This window comes from Mobula birostris, chromosome 22 (assembly GCF_030028105.1).
Source record: "Mobula birostris isolate sMobBir1 chromosome 22, sMobBir1.hap1, whole genome shotgun sequence".
Lineage (NCBI taxonomy): Eukaryota > Metazoa > Chordata > Chondrichthyes > Myliobatiformes > Myliobatidae > Mobula > Mobula birostris.
The window spans coordinates 23,206,866-23,229,067 of NC_092391.1; the positions used below are offsets into that span (position 1 = coordinate 23,206,866).

The following is a 22,202-nucleotide window of genomic DNA, read 5'->3' on the forward strand; positions in this document are numbered from 1 at the left end:
TTTAGGATCTTATACGTTTCAATCAGATCCCCCCTCAATCTTCTAAATTCCAACGAGTACAAGCCCAGTTCATCCAGTCTTTCTTCATATGAAAGTCCTGCCATCCCAGGAATCAACCTGGTGAACCTTCTTTGTACTCCCTCTATGGCAAGGATGTCTTTCCTCAGATTAGGGGACCAAAACTGCACACAATACTCCAGGTGTGGTCTCACCAAGGCCTTGTACAACTGCAGTAGTACCTCCCTGCTCCTGTACTCGAATCCTCTCGCTATAAATGCCAGCATACCATTCGCCTTTTTCACCGCCTGCTGTACCTGCATGCCCACTTTCAATGACTGGTGTATAATGACACCCAGGTCTCATTGCACCTCCCCTTTTCCTAATCGGCCACCATTCAGATAATAATCTGTTTTCCTATTTTTGCCACCAAAGTGGATAACTTCACATTTATCCACATTAAATTGCATCTGCCATGAATTTGCCCACTCACCCAACCTATCCAAGTCACCCTGCATCCTCTTAGCATCCTCCTCACAGCTAACACTGCCACCCAGCTTCGTGTCATCCGCAAACTTGGAGATGCTGCATTTAATTCCCTCATCCAAGTCATTAATATATATTGTAAACAACTGGGGTCCCAGCTCTGAGCCTTGCGGTACCCCACTAGTCACCGCCTGCCATTCTGAAAAGGTCCCGTTTATTCCCACTCTTTGCTTCCTGTCTGCTAACCAACTCTCCACCCACACCAATACCTTACCCCCAATACCGTGTGCTTTAAGTTTGCACACTAATCTCCTGTGTGGGACCTTGTCAAAAGCCTTCTGAAAATCCAAATATACCACATCCACTGGTTCTCCCCTATCCACTCTACTAGTTACATCCTCAAAAAATTCTATGAGATTCGTCAGACATGATTTTCCTTTCACAAATCCATGCTGACTTTGTCCGATCATTTCACCGCTTTCCAAATGTGCTGTTATCACATCCTTGATAACTGACTCCAGCAGTTTCCCCACCACCGATGTTAGGCTAACCGGTCTATAATTCCCCGGTTTCTCTCTCCCTCCTTTTTTAAAAAGTGGAGTTACATTAGCCACCCTCCAATCCTCAGGAACTAGTCCAGAATCTAACGAGTTTTGAAAAATTATCACTAATGCATCCACTATTTCTTGGGCTACTTCCTTAAGCACTCTGGGATGCAGACCATCTGGCCCTGGGGATTTATCTGCCTTCAATCCCTTCAATTTACCTAACACCACTTCCCTACTAACGTGTATTTCGCTCAGTTCCTCCATCTCACTGGACCCTCTGTCCCCTACTATTTCTGGAAGATTATTTATGTCCTCCTTAGTGAAGACAGAACCAAAGTAATTATTCAATTGGTCTGCCATGTCCTTGCTCCCCATAATCAATTCACCTGTTTCTGTCATATACGAGACACTCTTGGAAGAAGAGGTTTCTTAAGCTCCAAGTACATCACATCTTTATACCCCTAAAATCGATGGTAACTCAATACAGTTTCAAAAGGTTAAAATGACATTGTTTACTTCAATGCTTTGGGTAGACAGTGCTTCATTTAAGTTTCACACCAACACTCCAGACACACTAGACTGAATGTTAATCAGCATTGTCTCCCTCCAGCTGCACTCACGCAGACATCTCAGGCGAATGGGTGTTTCCTGGCTTGCAATCAATCCCAGTCCGCAGCTCCAGGAAGACCACTGTTCAGAGCTGCATTTTAAATTCGATCTACTATCCATGTTCAGATCTGAAGACTGGCTGCTGTTGAAATTAGCATTCGCTATCTACCACAACTCCAGAATATGCCCTAGCACAGGTATAACCTGAAATGTAACTGCTCTATCCTCCCATTGCAGAACTGTGATTGAAAGAAGCTGCATTGTAACACTCCGCAGAAAAGAAATGTGTCCATTTAACAATGTAATGTATATACAGTCTTTTGGGGACCTGTCTTCCTGCTTGCTGGTTGATTTTCTTGCATTTTACACTTTACCTGGAGATAACCCTCACCTGATTTTTTTTTTGTACTGAAAGAAGGCTGCAAGAAACCACACCTTCTCTTCTAGTAAATCATAAGGATTTAATGGAACCCATTAAGTGCTAAAGCCTATAACACAGAAAGATTGAGTTTCTGTACTTGTAAAATTTGCAGCCATCTGTGAATGTCTGCTGAGAAAAAGGCTGATGTCCAAAAAGGAAACTACTTGACTGTATACTTACTGGTGGTGGTCCATCGTGTCCGCAATGATGGAGCCTGTGTGGGAGAGCTTTTAAAGTGGAAAAGAAGTTGTACTGGGGCAGTTCCACTCTCTTGACCTCAGAAGTCCAAGTCCAGTGGTACGAGCAAGGGTCACAAACTGGGGTCTTCCTTGGTTGCTTACTGACTGCAAATAATATTATTTTCCTCAGGTTGGAGGAACAACACCTTATATTCTGTCTGGGTAGCCTCCAACCTGATGGCATGAACATTGACTTCTCAAACTTCCGCTAATGCCCCACCTCCCCCTCGTACCCCATCCGTTATTTATTTATATACACACATTCTTTCTCTCACTCTCCTTTTTCTCCCTCTGTCCCTCTGACTATACCCCTTGCCCATCCTCTGGTTTTTTCTCCCCCTCCCCTTTTTCTTTCTCCCTAGGCCTCCTGTCCCATGATCCTCTCCTATTCCTTTTGCCTATCACCTGTCCAGCTCTTGGCTCCATCCCTCCCCCTCCTGTCTTCTCCTATCATCTTGGATCTCCCCCTCTCCCTCCCACTTTCAAATCTCTTACTAGCTCCTCTTTCAGTTAGTCCTGACGAAGGGTCTCGGCCCGAAACATCGACTGTACCTCTTCCTAGAGATGCTGCCTGGCCTGCTGCGTTCACCAGCAACTTTGATGTGTGTTGCTTGAAATTCCAGCATCTGCAGATTTCCTCGTGTTTGCGTTATTTTTCTCACTGCTGTCTTGTCTTTGCTAAGACCATAATTAGTGGTATACAATCTGTAGGTGTTAGCCAACTGAGGCAGGTGCACCCAGCCCTTTATTTCCTAGCCCTGACTTTAATGCATTTTACACTTTACTAATTAGCTGGGTTTTCACTCTTTTCTGTGGTTTCAGTTGGAGTTTTCTGTGGGGCGAGTCCAGATGAACTTTTTACATTTGCTGAGCTCCGAGGCAGTCCAGCACATCACCATTCACTGCCTGAACGTGCCGGTGTGGACGGACGGAAAGTCAAACAAACCTTTCAAGCAAGCCGTGAAGTTCAAGTCCTGGAATGGCCTGATGTTGGAGGCAGGAGGACACCTTATTCCAAAAGTGCTGCTGGATGACTGCCGGGTATAGACCATCTTAAATCAAACTGATTTTCAATGTTGTGCCTTTGCTCTTACACTACCAAAGCTTTTATGTGTTGTGTTGCCCCTTGGCTGGCATTCACATTGAGAACTAAAAGGGGAGCAGGCCATCACACACCGTGTCATAGTAAGACTTTCCACATTGTCCCTTCCCATCTTATTCAGGCCTAATGATAAGCAGTTTATGGTGTGGAATCATAGCCACGGTGCACATTTCTGTGCCTCATCTCAACAAATAACATCTGCAGGTAAACCACACAGCCCTGGATCCTTCACAGGACCAACATTCGACAATATTGCACACCAAACTACATTTAGCGAGATATTAGATCATGTCAAAGGAGAACAATTTAGGAAGAGAGTTGGTTCAAAGTAAATGTATTATCGAAGTACGTATATGTCACCATATACAGTCCTGAGATTAATGTTCCTACGGGCACACTCAATAAGTTCAATAGTCATAATAGAATCAATGAAAGACCACACCATCAGCGCAGACACCAAAGTGTAAAAGGCAAGAAACTGTGAAAATGTAAAAAGTAAGAAAAAATAATAAGAAATAAGAAATAAATATTGAGAACATGAGATGAAAAGTCCTTGCAAATGAGTCCACAGATTGATGAAGCAGTTCAATGATGGGGCAAGTGAAATTATCCCTTCTGGTTCAAGATCCTGACGGTTGAGGGGTAATAATTGTTTCTGAACCTGGTGGGGTGAGTCATGAGGCTCCTGTACCTTCTTCCCGATGGCGGCAGCATGAAGGGAGCATGTCCTGGGTGGTGGTAGGGGGAGTCCTTGATGATGGATGCCGCTTTCCAGCAACAACGCTCCATGTAGAAGTGCTTAATGCTGGGGAGGGTTTTACCCGTGATGGACTGGGCCATATCTACTACTTTTTGTAGGATTTTCCATTCAAGGGCATTAGTGTTTCCAAACCAGGGCGTGATACAACTAGTCAACATACTCCCCACCACACATCTATAGAGGTTTGACAAAGTTTTAGATGCCATGCCAAGTCTTTGCAAACTTCTAAGGAAGTAAAGGCACTGCCGTGCTTTCTTAGTCATGCACTTGCATGCTGGGCCCAGGAATGATAACACTGTGGAACTTAAAGTTGCTGACCCAGTTGAGGACTGGTTCACGGACCTCCAGTTCTTTCCTCCTGACCAAGCTCCGTGGTCTTGCTGACGTTGAGTAAGAGGTTTAGAGAACCACAAGCAGCTAAAGGGAAGGCTCCCAATGGACTATGCCTTCTGGTGAGGCCCCTTTTACTGAAAGAAAATTTAAATTTGATCCTGTCAAATTGCGGTGAAAACACAGTTGCCGTCACTGTACCTCAGAGTGATTGAGGATCTTCTGGGAAGAAAGCAGAGTACCTTTTAAGTCAGTGGAACCCTTTATTTTAGCTGCTTTACTCACAGGTATAGATAAAACTGGTGACTATTTTCTTTCTCTTTATTGTCTTTCAGATACAGGATGGCCGATGGCATCAGACGCACTTCTTTTTTCACACACAAGATCCCAATCAGCTGCCAATAATTGGCATCTATAACTTACCACAACCAAAGCCTGGAATTCATTACCACCTAGAGGTCGGGCCCGTCTGCTTTCTCTAACTTCTGACTGAACAAGCCTTAACCCACATCAGAGCATAGTTATTCTTTACTATATATTAATAAAAGTGAAGGAATTGCTAGTATGATGTGAAGATGTCACATTGTTGATCAGAGAGGGCCACAGAAGGCGGTTCCAAAATAACCAAGGAAAATGTTATCGGACTTGATTTGAGCGAGAGTTCTTAGCTAAAACAACTAGAATTTTAAAATCTCCAACAGTAGCCAAAGAATCTTTCTGCCATTGTGTTGAGAGAAGTGAGAATGTCTATAACTGGGCTGCAGAAAATCCATTTTCTTTTTAAAGCTAAACAAATCGGTTTCTAGTGGCTCTGAAACCAAGAGGGCGTAATGTCAATAGCCACAAGAGGGATTGAATACAGTAGCTGGTGACAGCATGTCTGATAAGCATCACCAATGTGCAATAGTGGTGGGGAAAGGGAAACTTACGAGTTGTTGAAATTTTCTAAATCCATGACGTTTAATTTAATGTGTGACCCAATCTAGAGCTGGCTTGCAGCCAAAAGATGACTGACTTAATTGACTGGTTGCAGGCAAAGGGAATCAGAGGGGGAAAAAAAAGTGGTGCACCCGCACCACCTGCTTGTCTAGATTTATGAAATGGTGCTAATAGGATGAGCTTCCCGGGGTGATTTTCTACCTCCCATTACCTAGTATTGGTGCTCACGTTCTCTTGTCTTGTCTCCATTCACATGTCAGCTCTGACTCAATGGTGCTATGCTATTCCCATAGAGCAAAAGAGGCTGTCCCGGGGTAAAATTTCTACTACTTTCTGAGTGGGGTGAGATCCCTCATCCTTGTCTCACTCCTCCCTACAGAAGTGCAACAATAGTTGTTAACTTAATTATGTCTAAAAGTGCCTTTAATATTTTAAGGGGGAATATTAATTGTGTCTTGGAGAGGTATGACAGCAGCCTACCATTCCTGAGTCACTGAATGACTTTTTTTTTAAAGAGTAAAGTTGGGAAATTGATGAGAGTTAATCTATTTTTGAAAGCTATACTGTCTCTTAAGTTCTTTATTTTGAATACTGCTTCTGTTTGTACAAAGTTGCCCTTGAAAGCTGTAATTAATATTTAGGGAAGCTTTATTAAAAAGGAACTAGAACTTTTCTGAAATGGTAGATTCTCCACCTTCTTATCAAATTGTGTAAAATGTTTCTACATGCTATGTTGTATACAGTGGATCAATATTTTACAGTCTGCTATTTAATGTTATTTAAATGTTTTAAAATCATAGTTAAAAAAAAAGTTGCCTCTCCCTATCACAGATGTCTATGTTTCAAAGTAGATCTATCTTTTTGTAGTTGTAAACATATTGCTTCAGCACCCAACTGGTCTTGGAGAGTTATGTGGAGTTCTTTTGTGGCTTGTCTAATGTGTAAATTTGGTGCTTCGAAGAGAATATTTCAGTGTTTGAAATCTATAAGGTATTATGCAGAGTTTAAACGTACTGTATAGGAAAATGCATTAAGCGCTTTTTAATTCCTGTTTTTTTTACTTTGAAGGAAATATGTGAAGAATCTAAAATTCTAATACGTTATTTTTAAAAATCTGATAATACAGTTGAAAAAAAAAAGCCATCAGAATACCTCAAATTCATTTTGGTACCATTCTGAACACATTTCAACTTTGTTTCATTTTAGTTGAATCTTCCATTTTTTTTTTACTTTGTTTTTTCTATTCCATTTGCTTTTCTGTGTGTCTGTTGCTATAGAAACAGAGTTGCCATAAGATGGTCATCTGCAGACAACAGTATCATTATTGCCTTAGTTGCAAATGTTTGAACGTACTGTACAACAGTTCACTATTTAGCTGTGAAGTACCTTACTCAGCCTTTGCTAGTCTCATTGGAGCAGACGTCCATTGTTTGAAATTTAAAGTTTCTGAAACTTTATTGAAATAAATATTTCAAACTGAAGCAATGAAACCCTGAGTTGTCTGTTTTGTGCATTTTTCAAGAAAAATGTCATTTCTACAAAATAAGTTAATACTTTTTGAATGTGCCAAGGTTTTCTAACACTGGAAATAAAAGCTACTGCTTACTTCTTGGTTACACGTCAGATGAGATCTTACTTCACGGCTTAATGACCAAAAGACTTCTTAAAAACAGTTGATACTTGCTGTTGTCATGCCTCTGACACACTTTTTGTTTTAGCTTTTTTCTCGTTGGGAAGGCAAATTGTGCAGAGGATATGGAGAGTCTGCAGAGAGATATAGATAGGTTAAGGGAATGGGCAAGGGTCTAGCAGATGGAGTACAATATTGGTAAATGCGAGGTCATCCACTTTGGGAGGAAAAAAATTATCATTTAAACGGTAAAAGGTTGCAACATGTTGCTGTGCAGAAGGACTTTGGAATTGCTTGTGTATGAATCGCAAAAGGTTGGTTTGCAAGTGCAGCAGGCTATCAAGAAGGCAAATGGGATATTGGCTTCATTGCTAGAGGGATTGAATTTAAGAGCAGGAAGGTTGTGCTGCAACTGTGTAGGGTACTGGCGAGGCCACATCTGAAGTTCTGGTCTCCTAACATGAGGAAGGATATACTGGCTTTGGAGGCATTACAGAGGAGGTTCACCAAGTTGATTCCAGAGAAGAGGGGGTTAGACGATGAGGAGATCTTAGAGAAACATATAAAATTATGAAAGGAATAGATAAGATAGAGGCAGGAATTTTGTTTCCACTGGTAGGTGAGACTAGAACTAGGGGACATGGCCTCAAAATTCGGGGCAGCAGATTTAAGATGGAGATGAAGAGGAACTACTTTTCCCAGAGAGTGGTGATTCTGTGGAATTCTCTGCCCAATGAAGCAATGGAGGCTACTTCAGTTAATATATTTAAGACAAGGTTGGATAGATTTTTGCTTAGAAGGGGAATTAAGGGTTATAGGGAAAAGGCAGGTAGGTGGAGATGAGTCCACGGTCAGTTCAGCCATAATCTTATTGAATGGCGGAGAAGGCTAGACGGGCCAGATGGCCTACTCCTACTCCTATTTCTTATGATGTTCTTAAAATTCTTAAGTTTTTTAATCAGATAGAGAATGGGAATTGAACCCCAGTAACTTTCTCACTGAAGAGTACTACCAGTCACTTTCTGGTACTGACAGTTCGAATCACTTTGCACAATATTTTCTCAAGAATTTTGGAATTCTCTCAAACTGCTTTTTTTCCTAAAATCTTTCCTGATTGGTTAGTCCTCATCCAATCAGGTTTATGCTCTCCCACCTTGTTTACAAACGAATTCCAGTTCTTACTTAGAGCGAGACCTTCATCTTTGGTAAAATTCTTTTCCTCTAGTTTTATTTCAATGGCTTCCTTTACCAGGCGGTCCCAAAAGCCATTGGTGTGGCACAGTAGCTTTGTGCCATTGAAGTCAATCCTATAGCCATTGCGAATGCAGTGTTCTGTTATCACCGATTTCTCTGGGTAACCCAAATGGATGCACTTCCTGTACTCCTTGATGTGGGTTTCCACCATGTATCCCGTCTGGCCAATATACGCTGCTCCGCATTCACAGAGATGAAGGTGGCAGGGTTTGTCATCAAAACATAGGTTATAATGGACATCATCAACGTCAACGATGGACGAACAACAATATAATGGATACCCGTACCCGGCTGAAAGCCCAAGAAGAGTTTATTCGTCATATATGCCAAAAAAGTACTAGATCCTTTTTTGAATTCTTTTAGTTTTGTTATATTCTCTGATACCTGATGGAAAATGAAGCAGGTTCTATAAAGGGTATCATATCTATTTCAACAAGGAAATGCTCAGAATCTAGACTGCAAAGGAAATGGTCTACACTATCGCATTTCATGTTTGCTGTGCCTAACATTAATAAATTATTCTCTGTAACTATGAACAGAGCTGTGAGAGGTTTTCAAGTGCATCTTGTTACACATTTCCTTGTCACTCACTCTTACAAAATATTATACTGTGATCTTTATGTCACACTTTAAAGATAAAGCCCTCCAAGAGGACCACAACCTTGCCATAGGGTTTAAAGGCTTGCGTGACCCGGAGAGCTATGCTGGCTGGAGTCAGGGCCTTGTGCTTTGACTCTTGATAGGGTCAAAGTGTTGAGGCCAGACTAAGATTGCCCCACCGGTCCTGGAGGCTCAGGAGGTTCAGCTCAGGGCTAACAAGCCTGAACGGTAAAAAAAAATCGTTACAGGAACAGCAACGAAAAGTCCTTCAATACCTGTATGCACAGACCAAGATGGAGGACCTTCATTGAATGAATGAATGAAATTTATTTTGGTCAGTCCAAACGTAACAAAAAGCATCATTTTCGATGATGATTTCATAACGATGATTTCCTAGGACAAGATTACACCAAAAAAAAACATAGATATTCTTCAAAACAGACCGAAAGGGTGTAGGCTAAATCTACAGCTTATTACGCCTACCTCGCTTACTTACACAATAACATATTTGGCATCAATCATCACATCAAAACAAAAAATTTCATAACCTTTTAACACAAAATCCAATTCCAAGTTTCATTTATTTACATTACTCCCATTCATTTTAAATTGTGTATTTTATATTTGTTCATTAAATTATTTTAAAATATTTTTAACTTGTTAAGTGTGGTGCATGTTTTTAAATTCTCACTACAACTGTTCCATAGACTGTTCACTACAACTGTTCCATAGACTGTTCCATAGACTCACTACAACTGTTCCATAGACCCCTCTGACTGAAATACAATGATTTTTTACATTTGTTCTTATCCTTTGTTTTTGAAATATACATGTTCCTCTCAAATCATGTTGACTTTCTCTCATTTTAAACAACCTTTGGATGCTTTGTGGTAGCTGTTCATTTCTTACTTTATACACAATTTGTATTATTTTAAAATCTACGAAATCTCTGAATTTTAAAGTGTTTAATTGAATAAGTAGTAGATTGATTGGCTCATAATGACTTGTCTTATTTACAATTCATATGACTTTCTTTTGGAGTAGAAAAATTGAGTTTCTATTTGTCTTGTATGTATTTCCTCATACTTCTACACAGTAAGTCACGTATAAGTGAACAGTATAATGTATACAAAGATTCCTGATTTAAGAAATCTTGTGCTTTGTACAGTATTGCAATAGATTTTGACATTTTTGCTTTGACATAATTTATATGAAGTAGGTTTTCAAAGCTTGCAGAGAGTTTTAGGCCAGTTAGAAGAGTGGGCTGAAAGATGGCAGATGGAGTTTAATGCTGATAAATGTGAGGTGCTACATTTTGGTAGAACTAATCAAAATAGGACATACATGGTAAATGGTAGGGCATTGAAGAATGCAGTGGAACAGAGGGATCTAGGAATAATGGTGCATAGTTCCCTGAAGGTGGAATCTCATGTGGATAGGGTGGTGAAGAAAGCTTTTGGTATGCTGGCCTTTTTAAATCAGAGCATTGAGTATAGGAGTTGGGATGTAATGTTGAAGTTGTACAAGGCATTGGTAAGGCCAAATTTGGATTCTTGTGTACAGTTCTGGTCACTGAATTATAGGAAGGATGTCAACAAAATAGAGAGAGTACAGAGGAGATTTACTAGAATGTTACCTGGGTTTCATCACCCAAGTTACAGAGAAAGGTTGAACAAGTTGGGTCTTCATTCTTTGGAGCGTAGAAGGTTGAGGGGGGGACTTGATAGAGGTATTTAAAATTATGAGCAGGATAGATAGAGTTGACATGGATAGGCTTTTTCCATTGAGGGTGGGGGAGATTCAACAAGAGGACATGAGTTGAGAGTTAAAGGGCAAAAGTTTAGGGGTAACATGAGGGGGAACTTCTTTACTCAGAGAGTGGTAGCTGTGTGGAACGAGCTTCCAGCAGAAGTGGTTGAGGCAGGTTCGATGTTGACATTTAAAGTTGAATTGGATAGCTATATGGACAGGAAAGGAATGGTGGGTTATGGGCTGAGTGCAGGTCGGTGGGACTAGGTGAGAGTAAGAGTTCGGCATGGACTAGAAAGGCCGAGATGGCCTGTTTCTGTACTGTAATTGTTATATGGTTATATAGTTGTATGTGGTTTCCAGCTTAATTTATTATCTATTACCACTCTTAAAAATTTTGTTTCAGATACCTTATCAATTTCAACATCATTTATTCTAAGTTTACTATATGAGTTTAGTACACGGTTTCCAAATATTATGAATTTAGTTTTACTTAGATTCAGTGATAATGACCTGGCCTTCACGGCTGCATGTGGCAACAGATTCACCACTCTTTGGCTAAAAACATCTGAACTGTGACCCAGATTTGCTGCAGCATACAGTAATTTGGTAAGCACAAAGCTTAATGTTCTCACTGCACCCGTCAACACCCCCATCACAGAGTCACCCAAACAAGTCCTTGTCCCGCTGCAGCTGTGCTGACAACCACCCATTTATGAAAATCCAGCATTAATCCCGTTATTGTAAACTCTCCACATTCTCATATTGGCAATCTATGTGTTCAGATATATCACACATACCTGCTTCAGGATCCAAGCCTCCGAGGCCAGGTTCTGTTCGGCAAAGTACAGCACAAGACATCCTTCTGAAAATCCTATCTCCAAACACGGCAGTGTTTTGTCAGCCAGTTAGGCAAAACACAGACATTCAGATGTATAGAATCTCTGAAAGTCGGTAAACATCTCTGACATTCACAAACACTGAAAAAATATCTGCGAAACTTGTAAGTTCAGAAAAAACTAACGTAAAAACACCAAAAAAAGACTTAAAACTATTGAGTGCAATTTAATAATAAAATGTATTTACATTAATTAATTTTTAAATATATACATTATCTGAAATGTACCCATTTCTGAAGGAGCCATTCCTTTTCATTAAGGGAGTGGGGCTCATTAAACAACTAGAGCACATTCATATGCAGGATGATATTGCTGTAAGAGAAGTCTAACATCAGCCCAGTTGGAGTGACAGTGATGGGGGAGCCCCACACAGTTCAGGATTTTCACATTTGTATGCATAACCTTCAAAACTGTTTTAGATGGTCAATCTGAACCTCTCTGCAATAGGATTGTACACCATCAGTCTAAACTTGTACAAAAGCAGCACTCCTTCACCATTCCCTATCCCCTTTTCCTTCGTTCACCTTATCTCCTTACCTGCCCTCACCTCCCTCGGGTGCTCCTCCCCCCTTTTTCTGTTTTCCATGGCCTTCTGTCCTCTCCTATCGGACTCCCCCTTCCCTTTCACCGATTAACTTCCCAGCTCTTTAATTCACCCCTCCCGCTCCAGCTTTCACCTATCACCTTGTGATTCTCCCTCCCCTCCCCCCCTCTTTCAAATCTACTCCTCGTCTTTCTTTTCTCTCCGGTCCTGATGAATCTCGGCCTGAAACGTTGACTGTAGTCTTTTCTGTAGATGCTGCCTGGCCTGCTGAGTTCCTCCAGCATTTTCTGTGTGCTGCTCAGGTTTCCAGCATCTGCAGATTTTCTCTTGTTTATGAAAAGATGTGAGGTGGATGCAATTAACCAGTACTAAGCAAAAATCAATTCCAAAGAAAATGTTTCCAATAAAAACTATTAAAAGCATGCAGCAGAAACACGTTACCTTAGTTTAACGTAAGTAGCTCACCAAATATCACTTCACTAAAGCACAAAATCACATCGCACTTCGTTGGCCCTGTTCCTTACAACTACAGTCGAGTTGGAATTGAAAGAGTGTTAAATTGCCCACAAGTGGGGTTAAAAAATGCGAATTGCCCAAAGGAGGAATTATAAGCAATTCTTTCACAGTTAGTTCCCATTGTCTTGCAGTATAGCAACGTCATGATAACGAATTAGACAAAGACAAAGAATAACACACACAAAATGTTGGAGGAACTCAGAAGGTCATGCAGCACCAAAAGGAATAAAGAGTTCTGATGAAAACTCTCGGCCCAAAACGTTGAATATTTATTCCTCTCTATAGATGCTGCCTGACCTGCTGATTTCCTCCAGCATTTTGTGTGTGTTGCTCTGGATTTCCAGCATCTGCCAAATCTCTTGTGTTTAAGACCAAGAATACATGGCTGACTATCTTCCAGCAAATAAATAAAACAGAACCATCTTGTTCAGATAGACTTCTCATAGGCAATAATTTTTTGGATGTTAAATGTAGTTTTTGACTTAGAATTACATTACAAATTAAACTATACAGAATTAAATATGTTTAAAAAGGTACAATGGAAGTGGGGTTTCACTTACTCCATCAGTTAAGTATTCAATCACAAATCTACTGTGTATCTGGCAGATGAGCAAATGTACTGAATGTTTTACTTAAATAAAATCACCCATAACAGAATTACAGAGCAGCTTCAGTGTTTGAAAGCAACGCAAATTTTAAATCACGTATATTAAACAAGGACAATAGATAAAAACCCATTATGGGAATATGTAGAGACCTAAGGAATTAATAAACTACTATGTCTTTCATCAGCAAAGACCCAGTTTTTCTGTTTATTTCATTTGTAAGCAGTTTCCTAGCACAGAACATGTAGCAAAGTTTTGGGCAATTTCATAATTTTATATTGTAAGGTGCAATCATGCAGTCTTTCTCAAGAACTAGTTACTAAACAGGACGTACGAGGAACCTGCCACCCATGCATCATGGAGGGTATCAGTCCTTAAAGAGTCTCCTCACTGAAGAGAAGGCACTATACAGCTAGGTAAAAATCTGCCAGAGGTGAGGGGCAACTTGGCAGAGAGGGAGGGGTACAAATGGAAAGTTTTGGACCATATGAGAACTTCACTATGGTGGCCTGCCCTGACTGAATCCTGTGCCTTGAGTGTCCCTACACCACGGTAAGCTGAAGTGATCAACGACACAGAGCTCGCAACATGTAACATCATAGAAAATGAAAGATAATCTGCATGAAACAACCAGTGCTGAGGACTCAGCTTTCAAATCGACTGGCAGATGCTGTGACCGGAATCAGAATCAGATACTGATGGTAGAATCGAGCCCACTCAGCTGGCGACCTCAGCTTGATGTCCTTCTCCATTGCGTATCGGAGTTCATCAAAGATCACGGTTGTAGCCACAAGTTTCAGTTTACGGCAGTAATTGAGGAAATATGTGGCACGTAACACATGACTTTGCCGAGTACGTCTGACTTCAGCAAAGTGTCAGCCAGACAAACTTGAATTATGCATAGGAGGGTTTCATCCAGCTTCCCGACAGGTGCAGCTTTATCCAGGATTGATCGCAGTCTAAACTGAGTTAGATTGCTTTTTCTGTGCGATCGGATTTAATTTCTGTCAAATGCCGAACAACAAAAGACCCTCAGCAGCAGCATTTCGAAGAGGAATATCATGCAATATTTATCTCTCAAAAAAAAATGAATTACCTGATCACGTGTTCACTCCCCCGAGGGAGCTCGGTGCTCATCAAGCAATGGGTTAAACTAAAATACTTCAAACCAAAAACTACAACATACTTCCGGATCTTCCAACCATAATGGAATGTGTATTAAGGAACAACATTTTTAACATAATTCATAATCCTTAACAGCATCAAACACTTCTAAACACTTCATCACCTGGGGCTGATCCCCACTCGGCTCCAGCTGTTAATGTGTGTGTGAAAGTCAAGTCAGGACACATTTAGGTCATGAGGCCTTCTCAGTTGACTAGTCCGGCTGTGCTCTCTAATGATGGCCGCTTGGATGAGAGACTAGAGGCGTCAACACGCAACATTGTGGGCTGAAGGGCCTGTGACGTGCTGCAGATTTCTATGTTCTATAATTATCTCAGAGCTGCATCTGGTTACTGAACTGCATGCCAGAGGAAACGGCTTTTCACTGCCTTCTTCATTGATTCCTCCAAAGGAACCACAACCTTGTCATTGAGTCTGGAGGCTTGCGTGCCTCGTTGACCCGGAGAGCTAGGTTGGCTGGAGTCAGAGCTTTATGCTTTGGCTCTTGCTAGGGTCACCCATGCCAAACAGGTCAAAGAGTAAAGAACAGACTAAGAGTGGTCCACTGGTCCTCCAGGTTCTAGGGTTCAGCTCAGGACTAACAACCCTGACTGGAAAAACAAAACTGTTATGAAAACAGGAATGAAGAATTCTTCTACATCTGAGTGCGATGGTATTCCTGAGTCTCCACCCGGCACTTGCATTACTGACAGTAGTGAAAACCAAGAGGAAGCTACTGACATGATGAAGGGACGCCAGCCAAGGACGGACAGTGATGGAGGACCTTCATTGTTGCCCTAAATGCCAGTGGCATAACAGGAAGTAATGAGATTTTAGGTTTAAGATCTCCCATTAATCTCCTCTGCTGAAAAGGGACACATCACCTTCACCAGATACCTTCATCCCTGCCATCACCCTAGTAAACTGCCTAAGACCGAGCATGGGTTCCTTATTTCTCAGTTTCCCTATTAATAAAGCCAAGTGTCCCGTATAGTCTCCCCTCAAAATGCCTTTTCAACCCCTCAGTCCCTCACCACCAACACCTCAAAACTGTAGCATCAAATTACACTGTCTCCTCATGTTGCTTTCCCCAGTTGCATCTCTTCCGAATTACCCGCCAAACCTACTCTGCTGTGGAAGAAAATTTAAAGCATCATTACCTATTAGGGAGCCATTTCTGCCACAACAGCAGTACTGTCTGCTCTTGGTAAATTGCCAACTAACTAACCATACCTAGCTATAAGTAACTGACTCCCGCGCTTGCTTGTACTTTAAGAAGGATGTGGGAACTTGTTTTTCTCTGAACTCGTTGTTCCATAATCTGCCCTAACCTGACAGGCAGAGTAACTTTTAAGCTGATTGGTGCTTCGGGTAATCGCCTAGAACATGTTGTTCTATTTGTGTGAGAAAGTGCTTTTTGTCACACATATTTTGACTGTAAATATGAGTGTAATCTTTTGTTGAGCAGAGTCTCAGAACTCTGCTTTAGGTGCCTGGGCTCTCCATGATATCATGCATCAATAAAGATTTTCTGAAGTAACTTCCCTTGCGGGTCCGAGTACTCTTTTCCGCGACAATTGGTGACAAGGATGGGATCCTCAATCTAGTCTCCTAGTGAAAGGGGGAGGCTAGAAGAGCAAGATCCCTGAAAAAGAACCCTAGGCGTAAAAGGAGAAGCAAGACAGAAAGATGCCTTCCAAGTTCGGAAGGAAAATCAGTCTCCTAGCTGAAAGGGGGAGACTGGTGGCCTGTCTCCTAACTGAAAGGGGAACGGCAAGGGGTGCTCGTGGGAGTACCAAGGTAGCTACTGATTTATTCTGTGACCAAACTCAGAGACTTGTGGAAAGACAGAGGAAACACAGCAGTGAGCACTCATTGTGTACGAACTGTGAATAAAGAAACTTTGTGTTGTGTTAACTGAAATTGAAATCCTAAACAGGAAAACTGGGAAGTGCGAGCAGTCGATCGGCTAGCACTGATCCTGCTAACAAACCGAAGAGTTCCGGAGGTAAGACGAAGGCTTTGAACACTCAACTGCAGGTAGGAAAAAAGACTGCAAAAAAAAAGATTAAAAAGATAAAATGGCACCAGCAGCAAATAGGAGACCCTTAGTCCTGCCTGGATCCCCGGCGGATATGGTAATCAGAGAGACTGGAGATGATCGTTATGTGGTAACATTCAGCAGTGATTTGCATGAGTGGTCACATGGGGATTGGACATATGGGGCAAATTTTAATTTGAGACTAATCCAGCACTGGGAGGACCCAACCCGGAATGGGGACGGCGACCCAAATTGGGATGCTGGTTACATGTTAAGACATTTTAAACGATGGAAGGAGGTGGTTAAAAGACACCAACCTCCAAAGAAAAAGATTAAGCAGCCTGAAACAGAGAAGGCTGGGGATGAAACAAAACCTGCTACGAGACTCTATCCTCGACTCCCCGTACGGGCCAGGGCCCTGTTGGCACCCAATAGTCAAATGGACGATTTAGTAATGATGACGACTGCCTTGGGATGACCCGCACCCACTCCTTACAAACTCCCATGCCAGAAGTTCAGGCATCTGACACCCCCAGCAGAGCAGATATCACTGTAACGAGAGAAGGGTCTCAGGAAAGAGGAATTGAAGCTGATGGAGCGGAAGGAAGTGTTAGCAGTACTAGAGATGACTCAGAAAAAGAGGTAGGAAAGAGAAAAAGGGAATGGAGGATAAGCTTTTAATAGACACCTTCGTTATAGCTAAAACAGCCCGGCTTCCCCTGCTGGGTCCACAGACTGTTTGTAAATTAGGGGCAACACTGCTAAAGGCATATACATGGAGCTTCCTCAGATTAGGGTGCTTCCAATGCTAAAATTAATGAATGGGTGAGAAAAGGACAGTTCAGAACCCACACTATACTGTTGGCAGCTGGATAGCAATCTCTATGATTGGCAAGTTCAGAGACTGTATGACACATTGATAGGACGAGCCAACCTCTACATGCAAAATCAGCAATACTTGATTAATAGCAGCCGAGAGAAGAAGCAGCTCCATTGCACGGTCTATTACACGTTACTAACTGAGCCGCACTATGATCAGCCTGTACACTCTTATTTAAACAGTGACGCTGAAGACAACACCGTACGTGTATTTTGGTCCTGAGGAATTAGGGCTCCTGGTAGACTTAGTGGAAGATCAAAAAAAAAGGATTCCGACTAGGGGGCTCCTCAATATCTCATTTGACAGTGGCCATAAAACCACCAGTGAAGCTCAAAGATATCTGGACGATAATACCCAGCCAACACACTTTTTGTCCCTCTTCCCTCTGGGAGAAAGCTCAGGAGCTTGAAGACTCGTATGGCCAGATTTGGGAACAGCTTCTTTCCAACTGTGATAAGACTGCTGAACGGATCCTGACCCGGATCTGGGCCGTACCCTCCAAATATCCGGACCTGCCTCTCGGTTTTTTTGCACTACCTTACTTTCCATTTTTCTATTTTCTATTTATGATTTATAATTTAAATCTTTAATATTTACTAATGTTTACTATTTTTAATATTTAACATTTGTAATCCAGGGAGCGGGAAGTGCAGAATCAAATATCGCTGTGATGATTGTATGTTCTAGTATCAATTGTTCGGTGACAATAAAGTATAAAACGATTGGCAAAAGAAACCAAGGCTGCTTATACTATAACTCTGCCAGTACTGGGACAAGAAGCCCGAATAGAATTCTTTAACAAAAAGGAGAGGAGAAATATGTTAAAGTCCAAGAGTTGGGAAACATCCTTTGAAAAGCAACAACCACCAGCAGAAAACCCTCTACTTCCCCTAGAGCCTTAGCACTGGATACCAGGGAACCTATGGGCCCAACATAGCAATCATGTGAGAAAAACCCATACAGCTCTGGAGCATACAGTTACTCTAAAAAAAGAATGTGTCACTGCCCTGTATTAATCTCTCTCGATCCAACTGTATGTACAAAAGATCTCCGGCTATTAATCCAGCTACTTTTGTTCCGTTACCATCTGCACAACAGGATGGGGATGACCATGGCTGTCTGCTCACAGTGGAAGCCACTACTACTCCCCCACCAGATCTGAGAAGCGAAATTATTGATGACCCTGATTAAATTCCTTTCACAGGTGGCTCTTTGCACCACCCAAGAGATGATCCGTTGCTGGCAGAGTATGCTATAGTAACTCCCCACGAGGTAGTAGAAGCTTATGCCTTGACAATAGGCACATCAGCGCAGGCGGCTGAACTCTATGCCGTTACCCGAGCTTGCTTGCATTTTGGCCTAAGGAAAAGCTGCCAGTGTTTATCCGACTCATGTTATGCGTTTGGGATAGCACATGACTTTAGGCAATTGTGGAAAAATAGAGGATTTATCACCTCGTTGGGGAAAGCGATTAAACACACCTCCTTCGTACTGAACCTTTGAGAAGCTATACAGTTGCCACAGAATTTAGTAATAATTAAGTACAAGGCACACACCTCAGCCAAGAATGAGGTCTCCAAGAGAAATTGGTTTGCAGACGTGGTATCAAAACAGGTGGCCCTTCAGCGACAACCTGTGCGACAGACCCCTCGGGCTGAATCGGGAGGGAAAAGGAGCTCCCTGTGCGTATGGACATCCAGCAGTTGCAGAAAGCCCAAAATCTTGCCTCACAGCAAGAGAAATGTGCCTGGAGCAAATCTGCCTGTTACCAGAATACCGGGCTATGGCGTCACCCAGACGGCCGAGTAGTGTGCCAAATAGTTTATTTTCGCCCCCGGCTCGCCTGGCACATGGCCAGGCTCACATGGGGAAAGGAGGGATGCAACATGCAATTGATCAATAATGTTATACACCCAGGATAACCCCAACCATACAGAGAATCACTCAATCCTGTCTGATCTGTCAGCAAAACAACCAAGGACCTGGGGCAGCCAAGTATGATCACCTTCCAATGCCCCAAATGCCCTTTGAAAATCTGCAAATTGATTTTGTACATACGCCCCCGGCCTCAGGGTATAAGTATATATTGGTAATAGTAGACATGTTTTTCAGATGGGCAGAGGCCTATCCAACTAGGAGGGATGAGGTAAGAACTGTGGTGAACATATTGATGAAAGGAATTGTATCTAGGTTTGGAATTCCTCTAGGGATAAATAGCGACAGGAAAACCCATTTTACAAATAAATTAGTACAGGGACTGAAGGAAGCCTCGGGGTTCCAGTAGAAATTGCATATCCCCTACCAGCCTCAGTCCTCAAGTATGGTGGAAAGAGCAAACGTGGAAATAAAAGCGGATTTGACAAAAGTTTGTCAGCAAAACGGTCTTGGACGGCCAGAGGTAATGCCCTTAGTAACGTACACTCTGCGAAATCAGAAGAATAGAAAGACAGGACTTGCCCTTCATGAAATGTTGATGGGGCAGCCTATGACAACAGGAACTAAGCCTCCCATGACTCCAGAAAAGGTAGCACTAATATGATGTGATGAGAAGACGCAGAAATACGCACAAGCATTGTGTCAGGAGGCAGAGAAATTGTATGAGAGGGTCCGACAAGCCCAGGCACCTTTAATTGAAGGCAACGTGCATCCGTTTAAGCCGGGAGATAGAATATACGTGAGATCAATGAATAGAGATTCTTTCTGTCCCAAGTGGAAAGGCCCCTACCCAGTGCTGCTGACGACCCGTACAGCCATTAAGGTGGAGGAGAAAGCTGACTGAATACATGCCAGCAGATGCAAGTTGCTCCATGACGAGGACGAAATAAAACACTGAACAAGTGACATCTTCCCTGAGAGAGACAGGCATGGTGCTGAGAACAAGAACTAAGTGTTATTGAGAGACTGGAAAAGAAATCTATTCTAACCTCATGTTATATACATAGTGACTGATTATTAACAAAATATATACTCATTAGAGGACTAATATGAAGGAAGTAGTGGTAATAATCATATTGGGGGTGGGATTGATTGATTACCTAACAGCGTCAGAGGGCAAATACAAAGAAACAGGAAAGTGTAGATTTGGATACTGTTGGGGGGGGATGACTTACCTGGGACAAGCTGCAGCAGCCGGATCTCTGGCACTGAGTCTGGTTCTGCAGTGCAGAAGGGAGGGTGGATGAAGAGGATAGTGGTAGTGATAGGGGACTCGATAGTTAGAGGTACAGACGGGAGGTTCTGTGGTTGTGACAGAGACTCCCGGATGGTTTGTTGTCTCCAGGGTCAGGGATGTCGCTGATTGCGTGCACAGCATTCTGAAGTGGGAGGGTGATCAGCCAGATGTCATGGGACACATCGGTACCGATGACGTAGGAAGAAAGAGTGAGGAGGTCCTGAAGAGTGAGTATAGAGAGCTTGGTAGGAAGTTAAAAAGCAGGACCTCGAGGGTCGTAATCTCAGGATTGCTACCTGTGCCACGTGCCAGCGAGGGTAAGAATAGGATGCTCTGGCGGATGAACGCGTAGCTGAGGAACTGGTTTAGGGGGCAGGGTTTCAGATTTCAGGATCATTGGGACCTCCTCTGGGGCAGGTGGGACCTGTACAAGAGAGACGGGTTACACCTGGACAACAAGGGGACCAATATCCTTGCAGGGAGGTTTGTTAGTGCTGTTGGGGAGGGTTTAAACTAGATTTGCAGGGGGATGGGAACCAGAGTGCCAGAGCAGATAGTGGAGCGGGGGTGAGAATAAATTATGTTAAAAGTTCATGCAAAGTCACAAATAGAAGGGTTGTGTGTGGTGGTAATAATCTTCTGAGGTGTGTCTATTTCAATGCAAGGAGTATTGTGGGGAAGGCTGATGAGCTGAGGGCGTGGATTGACACATGGAATTACGACATTATAGCCATTAGTGAAACTTGGCTATATGAGGGGCAGGACTGGCAGCTTAATGTTCCAGGGTTCTGATGCTTCAGACGTGATAGAGGCAGAAGAATGAAAGGTGGGGGGTGGCATTGCTAGTCAGGGAAAATGTTACAGCAGTGCGCAGGCAGGACAGATTAGAGGGCTTGTCTACCGAGGCTATATGGGTGGAGCTGAGAAACAGGAATGGGGTTGTATTATAGACCACCCAATAGTTAGCGAGAATTGGAGGAGCAAATCTGCAGAGAGATAGCAGACAACTGCAAGAAACATAAAGTAGTGATAGGAGGGGATTTTAATTTTCCACATATTGATTGGGATTCCCATACTGTTAAAGGTCTAGACGGGTTAAAGTTTGTAAAATGTGTTCAGGAAAATTTTCTAAATCAATATATAGAGGGACCAACTAGAGGGGATGCAATATTAGATCTCCTATTAGGAAATGAGTTAGGTCAGGTGACGGAAGTGTGTGTAGGGGAACACTTTGGTTCCAGTGATCATAACACCATTAGGTTCAACTCGATCATGGATAAAGATAGATCTGGTCCTCGGGTTGAGGTTCTAAACTGGAAAAAAGGCCAAATTTGAAGAAATGAGAAAGGATCTAAAAAGCGTGGATTAGGACAGGTTATTCTCTGGCAAGGATGTGATTGGTAAGTGGGAGACCTTCAAAGGAGAAATTTTGAGAGTGCAGAGTTTGTATGTTCCTGTCAGGATTAAAGGCAAAGTGAATAAGAATAAGAAACCTTGGTTCTCAAGGGATATTGGAACTCTAATAAAGAAGAAGAGAGAGATGTATGACATGTATAGGAAACAGGGAGCAAATATGGTGCTTGAGGAATATAAAAAGTGCAAAAAAAAACTGAAGAAAGAAATTAGGAAGGCTAAAAGAAGACATGAGGTTGCTTTGGCAGTCAAGGTGAAGGATAATCCAAAGAGCTTCTACAGGTATATTAAGAGCAAAAGGATA

General features: G+C 42.2%; 1 protein-coding gene across 4 annotated transcripts in view; it reads left to right on the forward strand.

The window, feature by feature from the left end:
• The window catches only part of col27a1b (collagen, type XXVII, alpha 1b), a 487,157-nt gene extending 480,306 nt beyond the window's left edge, over positions 1-6,851 (forward strand). For all 4 annotated transcript variants that reach the window (XM_072240297.1, XM_072240300.1, XM_072240299.1 and 1 more), the window contains 2 exons: positions 3,123-3,341; positions 4,828-6,851. In XM_072240297.1, the coding sequence (XP_072096398.1) occupies positions 3,123-3,341; positions 4,828-4,974 (366 nt within the window). In that variant the 3' untranslated portion in view covers positions 4,975-6,851. The remainder of the gene's footprint in view (positions 1-3,122; positions 3,342-4,827) is intronic.
• The last annotated feature ends 15,351 nt before the right edge of the window (positions 6,852-22,202 follow it).